This window comes from Pezoporus occidentalis, unplaced genomic scaffold (assembly GCF_034315485.1).
Source record: "Pezoporus occidentalis ecotype Australia unplaced genomic scaffold, CSIRO_AGI_Poc_V1 ctg13, whole genome shotgun sequence".
Taxonomy (NCBI): Eukaryota; Metazoa; Chordata; class Aves; order Psittaciformes; family Psittacidae; genus Pezoporus; species Pezoporus occidentalis.
This window is the reverse complement of record NW_026913103.1, coordinates 5,184,936-5,197,098: the sequence shown is the minus strand read 5'-3', so window position 1 is coordinate 5,197,098 and position 12,163 is coordinate 5,184,936. Positions and strand designations below refer to the sequence as shown.

The window sequence follows — 12,163 nt, the reverse complement described above, 5'->3', positions numbered from 1 at the left end:
GCATCCAGAAAGCAGTGAAGTGGAAGTTGTCCTTTCCCTGATTACCCCTGTCAGAGTAGTGCATATCGTGTTTCTAGAATGCTTTTTTATGTGTAGCTATGAGAACATGCACTGCTGCTAAGATTAAAATTTGCTCTAGCAAGAATTTACCTTATACTCCTCAGCAGCTTGGCATCTATTACTCAATACCTATCAAAAACAGGTATTAATATACAAATAAACTCATCTGAAAGAACAACATAACAGAATAACATTTGCACTAGTTACTGATGTGTGACTGCATAAATAGAAGCAGCTGTAGTAACTTCCAGCCTGCTTTACCTGAGGAGTTCTGCTTCAGAATATTGTTTCTAGAAGTTCACTTCCCCACAGAACAGACAAAAAAAGTCTAGTTCTTCCATTAGCTGGGGCAAAACACTTGTAAGGAAGAGAAAACCTTAGAACTAAGAGTAGGAGGAGCAACTCTCCAGTAACACCTTGTCAGTGGTATTCCAGAGTAAAATGCTCTGAGCTTTCTCCAGGGCCTGAACCATGCTGCCCTGCTCAGAGTTTCGAACTACCACACAATGGAAAGTGTTTCCCATTTTCAAAAAACTTCAATAGTCCTTGTTATACATCAGAGAACATCAGAGAAATCACCTTACAGTAGTGCCACAAGGGAGCTGAAGAGATTGATTTACATAACAGACTATGTAAGCAGAAAAGCAGGCATCACACATAAATTTGCTGTGTATGTTCTGAAGTCAACACAAATATACAGGCACTTCAAAAGATGCAGAATATTTGGATGGTTTTCTTCAAGTGAGATAAATATCTCACTATTGACTAAAAAGGGAAAAAGGGAACAAAAATATTGGCTTAGAGGATGCATCTCATTCTTAGATACGTTCTAGAAGAGAGTTCAATACCACCTGAAGGTGTATCCTTAAGACTCCTGAGCAGGAATTCGAAGTAGAACCAAAAAGTAAATCTAGCTCTCTCACAATCTACTCTAATAGTATAACCACTGGTCAGTCTATTATGTGTTTTACTTAATATATTACTATTGATACTATTATTTATAAAGATTTATTTTATATTTATATTTATATTATACTGTTTATTGTTTTCATATTAACTTATTTTATTAGCATGTGTTTTATTTCTTTATACTTCTGTCACTGAATCACCATATATATATACACACACTATAACACACATAATGAAACAAACAATAAAGAGGATAAAAATATATATAACATCTCTTAACATAGGCTTATGCAAAGTGGAAACTAGATGGGAGAAAATTCTTTTCAAGCATTTAATTCTAGTAAAACCACATACCAAGCCTTAGAAGGATTCCTTGATGTTTCAAGAAGTGTGGTCAGCTTAGCAGAATGGGGCTATATAGAAAATAATCCACATTAGACCAAGGTATTGTACCTTCAGGGAGAAAGGAAAGAGTTTGTGTGTGCTGTTAAATTGACACAGTTCTGCTCTCTTCAGTTTGCATCTGAAGAGACTGCACTGTTTTTCATAACAGAGATTACTGTTTATGACTGCTGGCAAGTAATAGCTTCAACCTCTTGCAGAAGGGAACAAAATGACTCCAGCATACAAGTGATCTGAGCAGACAGCTCAAAGATACGATCTACTCTTTCAGACAATATAAACTGACAGTGTGAGTAGGTACCTTCAAAACAAGAATGTGCTTTGGAGAGGTTCAGGAAATACTTACCAAGTGTGATTATTATTATTTAAACAGAGCACCCACAGAAATCTCATTACTCAATCCACCTCATGTGGATGAGTTGTTTTATTCCAGTAATCTTTCCTTGGTGATGGAAATACCATTTTCATGTTTAGGTAGTGTTAATACTTGTTTTTTTAAAATGCTTCAGTAGAATACAATAAACATGTTGTTTCCATGCTTGATGTTTGTTATGCTTGCTTTTCAAGTAGGTATTTCTTTTCCCCATTTTTCTGCAGCAGTTAAGATCATGGATGAACCAGAATCATCAGGTGATGACATTTTAGTGCCAGCCAGCACTTACGAAACTTTGCCTTTCCTTATTGGTTCAAGTGATCCCTCTACCACGCAGCCTGAAGACGTTATTACAGCTGTGCTACCATCAGATCAAACAGCACTGCTGCCTTCAGCAACCAGCCCATCCTACAGCCTCTCAGAGATCATCGAACAGTCCCTTGAGGTACCGGACTCCACAGTGCCCGGGACAGGAGTGCAGGATATTGCTGCAGAGTTAGATCACATTGGTGTGATGAGCACAGCCACACTGGATGAAGTGGAGCATGGCAGCGGTTATATCCCAGTGCTGACAACTGAGCCTGCAGAAGCCACCCCAGCTCCTACGCTGAAATATGTAACTACCAGCTCCATGACAACCGCAGCCAAAGGCAAAGAGCTAGTGGTTTTCTTCAGCCTGAGGGTAACCAACATGCACTTTTCTGATGACCTCTTCGATAGGAGCTCGACAGAATACAAAGCGCTCGAACAACAGTTCATGCAATTGGTGGGTGAAAATCAACTTGAACAACATATTGCAATAGTCAGGCACAGTTTAAAGAAATATACTGAAGAGCAGAGTACTTTGATAATACCAGACCCTGCTACAGTTCAGCCTGATAAAGCTGTATTTTGAAAGGCTCCATAAGCCTAGGATGACCTCAGGGTATGAAGAAAGTTCATGAAGTCAGTCATGAAATTTTCTACTTGTTCAAGAGACTCCAGATATATGGGTGGCATGTAATTTATTTGTCTTTTCCTTAGCTTCACATTAACAGTATAGCCTTGCTGATTACATCTAAGGGTTGTGTCTACATGCTGCGTTTAAAAACAGGCCTTTTAAAACATATCATAGCTTAGCAGGGGGAATGGGATTAGACCTGGATTTTCTCTATGGGTACAATAGGGCAGCAGGTCAGCTCAGTAATGCACCTACTATGTTATACACTAACCTGCCTGGATTGAATGTTTGAAAATAATTAAAGTTGGCTTTTGAGTGAGGTGATTTTTTTCTCTTCCAGATGAATAAACTCCCTAGATGCTATGCATTTTATTACAGGGAAAATTGCTGTCCATCCACCCCAATATATTATTGAAAAAGACACAAAAGTCAGAAGACAGTGCTAAAAGAAAAGTGGATTTGGTGGTACAGTTTAACAATTGCATTAAATTCAGACAAATAAACGCATGATGTGTTCACTCAATAATGAAAAGTTACTATAAGATAAATAACTAGTGGGTAGACATTAACATGAAGTTAAAATAAAAGGCGATTTTCTGTTTTGCAGCTACTTCCATACCTTCAGTCCAACCTGACAGGTTTTAAGCAACTGGAAATACTTAACTTCAGGAATGGAAGTGTGATTGTGAATAGCAAAATGAAATTTGCCAGGACAGTGCCATACAATATCACAGAAGCAGTACATTGCGTTTTGGAAGATTTCTGTGATGCTGCAGCCCAGCGCCTCAATTTGGAGATTGACAGCTATTCCCTGGATATTGAGCCAGGTAAGACTGTGGTAATAATGTATGTGCAAAATCGAAACCAAGCAGATAATCTTTTTCAGATTGTTACAGCTTCAGAAGCATCACTGTTTTGGAAATAACAGTATTAACAACAGCATCCCAGTGATCAGGAGTAATAAGAAAAAAAAAACAAATTATCTACAGGCATATTTTCATACTATAATGAAATGCCTAGGTGGAGGTGTTGGTCTGTCCATATACATCAACTGCTTTTCAGAGCCAAACATAGTGAACTAAAAATTCTCTAGAATAAGAGCTGGGCAAAGGCAGGTATGAAGAACAGTCATGTGCAGCTTACAGAAGTGACTTATGGAAATGTTGCACTTGAGTATTTAAACATAATTTCTGATGATTTTTGCAATGTTGTAAGCAAACCATACTTTAGAGAGTCATTAAATCTGCTTTTGAAGACTACAAGACAGAAGGAGATAATTTCTAGGAGTAACTGGATTGTACAAATGGTCACTGTCCAGAGCATGACTATTATTTGTAGCACTCCATAGAGTTGTAATTCCTGGTTTAGTACCTTTCAAATAAGTCTGTAGTCTTTCTTAGACACTAGGAAGCCTGAAACACATCTGGACACTTGTAATGTCAGAAACTTAGAGTTTCACAAACTATATTGTTTTATAAATTTGAAGTCTGGATCTATTTTCAGAGTCTGGTAATAATTTCAAGGGCTGAATTTAATTTTATGGGCATAGAGAAGAACTATACCAATACCTTAGCATGCGGATGCCTCTAGCAGTTTTGGTTAATCTGTCTTTTTATGTACAGATCTCTGACTACTCCAGAGCAAAAATCCATTTACAGTTCATGTGGGCAGTTTCTAATTATTTTCATTTTACCTATCTCCTTGTGGCCACAAAGAGCATAGGTAGTGTGTGGTAAAGAAAGTTAACAAGGCACAGTATTCAAACTTTCTAATATGCCCATGATAAATGGATGTTTTGCTGAATAAAGTATTAAATGAGTTCACTAGAAAGAGTGAACTTCGGGGTTCCACGTGTTCTCTGCTTTGGTAGTGAATATTCAATAAATAAATGTTAGAATTAGAAAGCTTCTAAAATGCAAACACAGAAAAAAAATTCTGTCACCTTCATCCACATCAACTGCTTTACTGAAACGATATTTCAACATTAAATCCAGAATATGATCTCACACTGAGTTTGCTGGGAGTACTGTTATTTCAAGGTTTACGAGCAGTAGTAAAATATCAAAATAGAATAAATTAGGTTTAGAAAGCCAGTATATTCCCATACAGGTGTTTCAAAGACCTACTGCCTTTTACTTTAGAAAACAAAGAAATAAACCAAAGAACAAACAAACAAACCAACCCCAACCTGCTGAGTAAATTAAGGTAATTTAAGCAAATTACTAGTTCTTGTGAAAGTAAGAGCCATCTAGTGGTAATAACGTTATACTAAATGGAAACACTGATGGGAACTGACAGTTCAAAACATGTATCAAGACTCTGCATCTGCAAAGGGCTGACAGCACTGGTCATAAGTAATGCCATAAAGAATAATATAGCGGGCTTTTAAAAATACCTGCATGCACTATTTTTGTAATCTAAACAAAGTGAAAACACAGAAGAGATGACAAGGTATGCCAGGTAAGTAGCCCAATGCTTTGTTAAGGAAAACAAAACATTAGCATGAAAAAATGACCCTGTAACCCAGTGCAATAATCACACCAAGGTCTACTTGTCAAATGGAAATGAACTGAGACCTTTCAGCTTCTGAAAACTGCAGGACTGTAGCATGCAACCCTGGGTAATGCTTTGACAGAGCCCATGTCTCCGTATTAGCAGTATCAACCTTTATTTCCAATACTATAAAGGTAAACTGACCATTGACACTGGGGAGAGACTTACAAGAAACCTGCAATTAATACAGCTGTCACTGTTTTAATTAAGTCCTTAATCATACAAACTCTTTTATTAACCATTTTTCCTTTGTAAGAGTTCTGGTTTTGGTTGAAGTGTAATTCTGTGTGGGGTAAGAAAAGCATCTGTAAGAGTTAATATCCCCTTTTCTGTTTCATTAGAAACTAAATTATGTAATATCCAAAATCCAGTACAAAACCAAAACAAAATACTTGAAATTTTTCTTCCCCCCTAATATAAACAAGGGAATAAATTTATTTTGTAAGTTATTGTGTTACTTTGATGCCCATTTGTTAGAGTTCACATGTACATACTTTTACAGCATGCACTTTCTCTAGACAGTGTTTCTAGGTTGCAGTCCTCACAGTATTGTGCAATATTAAATAATCAAGTTCCTTTCCCTTGTCATGTCCTAAATTATGTGTTTAAGATCATAAGAGCTGAAAGTATTTCTAACACATAGGCAAAGCTGTAGCATAGTATCCATGAGCATAAAACTAGCACTTACAGTAAACTAATAATAAAAATATCTTAATGTGAAAATTCTTGTCAGTGAGATGAAAATAAAATCACAGCTTAATATTGATGGAGTAAACAAATTGTAAGTAAACATAAGCTTGGATGCCCGCTGTGTCACCTACAGAAAGAACAGTGTGTGTCCTTTTATGCTAGGCTACATTCGATTACCATGCACAAGTAGGAGGCCAGTAAACGTGAATGAATAGTCTTCTCTAGCTGCCTCAAAGCCTGCCAAGTTTCTTTGGGGTAATGCATTAACGATTCATCCACCCGTTACAGCTGATCAGGCAGACCCGTGCAAATTCATGGCATGTGACAAGTTTTCCGAATGCATAATGAATGAGTGGACCAAAGAGGCCGACTGCCTCTGTAAACCTGGTTACGCAAGTCAAGACGGATTACCCTGCCGGAGCCTGTGTGAGCTAGAACCGCAACTTTGCATCAACGGGGGGAAATGTGAGTTAGTTCCGGGAAGAGGAGCTGTCTGCAGGTAAATAAATAGTACTTAACTTGAATTCTGTTAACAGACCTGGTATATCTGTTGCATGAACAAGTAGGGCTGAATATACACTTTTCAACAGCAAATCAAAATAAGCCAAGGGTAATAAGCCAAGATCTCAACATTCAGACACTTTGAGCTACATTGCACTTCCCTTCTTCAGTATAAATAGCCCAGCTCTGGACAAATCCTTTTATTCCTATTAGTATGCACAGCACATCACAATCTAGGTTTTTTTTAGAGATGTTTTAGAAATTCATTAGGAATTCAGCAACACTGGCAGAGATGACACATACGAAGCCGTGCATTCTTTTCTGATTTTGAAATACGTCTTGGAAAAATGAAATAACACATTCACATTGCTATTGATTACACAGCAGTATTTCAAGAAACTACATTTTTCTAAGACATATTAAAAAGGAAATCAATATTCTTACAAGCACACCTATAAACCCTGTTCTGATTTCAGACCATCCAATAAAGCATGTGAAGGCTGAGGCAGCTTTCAGGGCTTTCTGGGAAAGACTTGAAGATTAGCAGCTCCTCCTAACTGCAAATATACCCTAGGATTACACGTTCCATAATGATTTTTACATGAAATGATGTTAAGCCAATATTGAGAGCTACCACAGTACTTGAAAATATTAATTCTCTTTTCAAAGCATCAGGTTTCATCTCATTGTAAAGATAGGACTCCCCAGAGCAAGCTGTGAAACTGTTTAACTCGACTACACAGTGGTAGACAAGTACTGTATGACACATGTATAAGCAAGAGAGAAGTTAAAATTCTTGCACTTGTTTATTCTCTCCTAATATTGGCACTACCAGGTTAATGATACATGTTTAAGTAAGTGTGCTTGGGGTTAACATCAAAACTACTGAGCAAATTATTCATATATTTTCACTGCAGCAACATAACTGCCACAATTCATTTTATGCAGTGGGCATCACAGAAACTATAATAGATTACACTGAACTCACCACAGTTATTGCTAAATTCCTGACTTGCAGAGTCACATTAATGCAGCTGCAGTATTTGGTATTAGAATCAGCCTTTGAGCTAACAAGGTCCTATGCAAAACTTTACTGAAGTAGCAAGGTCTATAAAGCCTACTCCTCCAAGACCCATACACTAAGGAAAGTAATACCCTTCCCTTTCAGAAAAACCCTGACTTGATGTACAGTAATAACCAAACCCTCATTTAGAAGGATAAAAGTATTAAATATATATATATAATATATTAAATATAATAAATAAAACATTTTGTGAATTAGAGCAAGTTACAACTTCCCACCAGTCACAGACTGACAGCTTGTGCAAATTTGTACAGTCTGCAAAGAGAAAATTACAGCCTATTATTTGCTTTAGTCAAGCACTTGTACTTCTTTTGAATTTATTCAGAACCACAGTAGTTTTTCCACTAACTGGAAGCCCTGTGCTCTCATGTAAAATACGGGTATCTTCTCCTTTACTTTAAAGGGACTTATTTGTAGTAGAACTCTTATTTCAGATTAAGATCACCAATAAACAGAATATAAGCCTCAAAAATGTGTTTAGACATTCCCCCAAAACACACTTAACTTCTACAGTTCTAAACTGCAAATGTTATTTCAACTTCACCTGTGGGGATAGACATTTGTCAGAGATGTTTCAAATGCAGAATTTCCTTAAAAATTGTAGGCTGCCAAAGAGTGTATCAGTGTCTTTTTATTTAGCACTCACTCTCATGGATCTAAGAATATTATCTTTCCTTTGTTAACACATTATTTGATACAGAAACATAATCATATTGGGAATACTGTGATTATATTTAATTGCAGATTTTCCTTTGTTTTCATTTGAGGTACTCTGTATGTTATGCCTTCAAGTTCTGCACATTTTTCTCTTCCTCTCCCTATTTTAGATGCCCTGTACGTAGACATGAGCTTTACCAAGGACAGCGCTGTGCAAAATTTGCTCCAGAACCCACACAACCCTTCATTTTTAAACCTCTCCTTGGCTTACTAAGCCTCGTTTTTCTTGTCATCATTTTAATTATTAAGTTAAGAAGAAAAAGCAAACGAAACTCTAATTTGCAGTAAGATGCTCACAATCTTTTTCTTCACATTTCAAAATATTCATTTTTTTTTTTCTTTTGCAATTTAAACTCTTGCCTAAACAAAACTGTTCTGCATTGTAGAAGTCCTACTCTCAACAGCTGCAGTTCAGAAAATGCTATAAGGATTAATCCTGCTTTTGAGCACAATGAACCCATAACTACCTTTTGTCACACGGCTTGCAGTGTAAGTGCTTGTCTCAGTTCCTCAGAGATTATTGATCATGAAGCATTACACGAACTCGAAAACACAATACAGCCTGGAGGTAAAATGCATGAAAGTGCTTTTTTCACCCCGCAGCAAACAGCCCCACCTCAAATAACAGGTCCATTTTCATGTATTAACTCTACAACTGACTCAAATCCAATTCTAATCTCTTGCTTGGTAATTTCAGGACTAAAAATACTTATTAATTTACTTGCTTTCCACTTTTACTGCTGCATAGGTTTTGTAACAGGACTGTAGAACTGCTTTCCTTACAGCTCTCTTGCATGGCTTTGGTGGCCCAGCTTATTGGAGTGCTGTTTGAGATTTAGTGAAATAATTAATCTCGTGTTTCTGTTTGTTTTGTTTTGTTTTGTTTTAAACTGCTGTAGGTCACCAGATGAGGTTACAAAGCCAAGACTGACAAGTTAGTCTCTGAAATTCTTCATTTCCAGCATCAGCCAGATAAAACCAAGGTTTGTGACCATTTTCAAGAGCTTTCAAAATCTGTTCAGCTTCCTGTTTATCAATGTTACCAGGAAGCCTCATTATACTAATTCCATACAGCGGTTTTGGATGCTTGATATGACCACAACAATCCCTTCTTATGTGCTTTTATGCAACAAAGTTCCTTTCCATAAACCCACTTGATGATGTGGCATTCACTGATCCACATAAAGGAAGAATGAGTATCTAAAATAACAAACCAAGACAAAATGCAATTCAAAGGGGAGGTTTCAAATAGCAATAACTTATCATCTGAAGGTAACTTTTGCCTGTTTAAGCTACACAGAGTTTTAAAAAGAGGGAATTCTAATTTGAGCATAATACTGCTCATATCTCAAACATTCATTTTGCAGCATGAAACCTCTTGTATCTTTGAGGTCAGGGAGGAGAGATGGGGGAAGCTGGGTCAAGAAATTCTCTAAAACTTGCCAGCCTGTCTCTTAAACCTGCTGTATCTGAGTATGCTCTCTCAAAGACAGAAAGGTTTGACTTCACCATTTTCATTTATGAATCACAGCCCAGTTACAGCAAAACGGTTTCACGACAGCTGTTAGTACCCCTCATTACTGAGAGGAGTATCAGTACAGGATTACGCTGGCACTAGCTATAGGCTATGGGAGACCCCATACACAGGTAATGTGAACTCTTGGCTTGAGCCAGTTGATATGGAAATGAAGGAACAAGTAGTGATACCATGTGGAAAGATTCAGTTTCACTGATCTTCATCATACCCAGGTCTGGTCTCTCAGGTTCTTCAGGTCACGGTTACAGACTGAGCTGATGAGGTGGGGACTGGAACACAGAGATAGAGATGGACAAGTCAGCAGGAAGCAGCAGTTTGGCTAATGAATTGACTTCACTGCTGACAAAAAAAGCACGGACGATTGCAATTTGTACTTTATATTCCTCTTAAAAGAAATGTGACTGTGGGTAATTGTAAAGCAACTTTCACACCAGCTGAACTACTTAAAATTACTACTTACAAAAGCATTAAATATTTTATGAAAGGAATAAAATGGCTCATCTGTGGGAGAAAACCAGGCCTGTGTCATCTAGACTCTATTTGAAATGTCTGAAGTATATTGACAAAGCTCTTTGCAAGATCTAGTAAGGAAATTAATGAGAAGTGAGGCAATCACAAAATAGAAATGGGTATTTTAAAAAATTGGTGGTTTTGGCCATTTTTCATCGTTACTTAAGTTAAAAACAGGTGTTTACATCAGAGTCCTTATGTTGAACATAATTCTGATGATGTGAAAAAATTCAGTAGAGGAAGAAAAACATATGTGCAACACAGCTTTCATTAACTGAAACAAAGAGCACCACTGCCATATCACAATAGAGACAACTCCTTAAAACCAGAACAGAGCTCTTGAATTCAGTTTTCAGGAGGATGTGGATATCTACAACTCTTAAGCTAAACTGAAAATTCCAGTCTTTAATTCTGGTTTGCAATGTGTACTGACAGCAGTGACAGCTTTTTAGGACATATCTACGATAAATGCAGCTCTGTATTTATAAAGGCATATGGGAAAATAAGCATAACATTCCAGCAGAAGCCAAAATAACCTTCAGTTTCTTCCTAAGCATGAAAAATGTTTCCAGTTTAATTACAGGGTCACTACGTGGAAAACTACTGAAAAACTTGGTTATTGGAGGGAGTTTATTTGGTTGGATTTTTACCTAATTGGTCATCCAGGGACTAACAGGCATGTTTCATGTCCAGGTGAAGAACTTGCTCTTCCTTTTCTCTAAGATCAGTAGAAAACACAAGTTAAACAGCTGAAAACCACAGCTGTCTCTACACATGGAGAGGTGTCTGGGAATTTGGTGCATTTAATTCCACCAACAGAATAATATGAGGTATAAAACGACCGCGAGTCATCTTTCTTTGGGCCAAAGAAGAACATGACAATGAGCTACTCAAGTGAATCAGTTCACTGAGACTGAGACATAAGGCCAAGAAGTCCACATCCAGTTGGCCTGATATATTTGGAAGTCAAAGATGCTAAAGCTCTCAAAAATCCTGCCGACCTGACTTTCTGCTGACTACCTCACCTCACATGTGCTCTCTACTTCTTTGAAGTGAAAGCCAAAGACACAACCTCATTCAAAATACAGCTTTTCTCTTGCAGTATCCGATGTCCCTGTTAGTGACTGTGCTGGACCTTCTCTGTTCAGTGACAAAGGTGCTGAAAAATAGAGCACCTTGCTTTACAGCTGTAAGGGTCTTAGGTCCAACTCTCTGTAAAGTCTATTACTGTTCAGTTGGTCTAACAGATGCTTTTGTATAAACATTTACTTGTGCTTGTACACAGCACGGGCAAGTAGGCTTCCTTCTCACGGCATTATCTGGCAAAATTCAGTAACAGATCTACCACTTGAAAGGAAAAAGCACCTCATCTAAAGAGTTTTCACAAACTTTTCTAGGCTTGTGACAGAACTGTGCTCCAACAGATACCACAGAAAAATCAGGTTTAACAACCTTAGATAAAATCTCAGAGGACCAAGAAGTATTTGACATGATATAGCCCAGCAGCTTTGGAAATAAAGCACCGGCAGAATAGTTTGTTTCATAATGCTGAATCTAATTGGCATGGACAAAGACCACTTCATTGATTTAATTCAGATGAAGTTTAAAAGTCATTATAGATTCTGCCCAAGAAATACATAAAATACCTCATTCTTTGCTTATCAAAACCAGTAACTGACACATAGCACGGTCCTCTGGAAAACTGACAGCCACCAAGAAAGATGACTGAAATGACATTTGAGGTGAAGCCAATGACTGCCATTTGTTTCACCCTCATGTCAGTCACTCGGATCATCGAACAAATTGGAATTTTGGATTACAGTAATACCACAACACAAGTTAGCCTGTTAGATCTCCCCCACCAGTATCGGAGACCTAGTGTTTCAT

General features: G+C 37.4%; 1 protein-coding gene across 4 annotated transcripts in view; it reads left to right on the top strand.

Annotated features, from left to right (window-relative positions):
• IMPG1 (interphotoreceptor matrix proteoglycan 1) overlaps window positions 1–12,163 on the top strand; it is a 61,522-nt gene that overhangs the window by 47,087 nt on the left and 2,272 nt on the right. For 2 of the 4 annotated variants that reach the window (XM_062608221.1, XM_062608224.1), the window contains 6 exons: window positions 1,969–2,510; window positions 3,292–3,511; window positions 6,216–6,426; window positions 8,340–8,513; window positions 8,616–8,797; window positions 9,129–9,212. In XM_062608221.1, coding sequence (XP_062464205.1) covers window positions 1,969–2,510; window positions 3,292–3,511; window positions 6,216–6,426; window positions 8,340–8,513; window positions 8,616–8,797; window positions 9,129–9,160 — 1,361 coding nt within the window. In that variant the 3' untranslated portion in view covers window positions 9,161–9,212. The remainder of the gene's footprint in view (window positions 1–1,968; window positions 2,511–3,291; window positions 3,512–6,215; window positions 6,427–8,339; window positions 8,514–8,615; window positions 8,798–9,128; window positions 9,213–12,163) is intronic. The other 2 variants (XM_062608222.1, XM_062608223.1) reach the window with 2 other exon arrangements.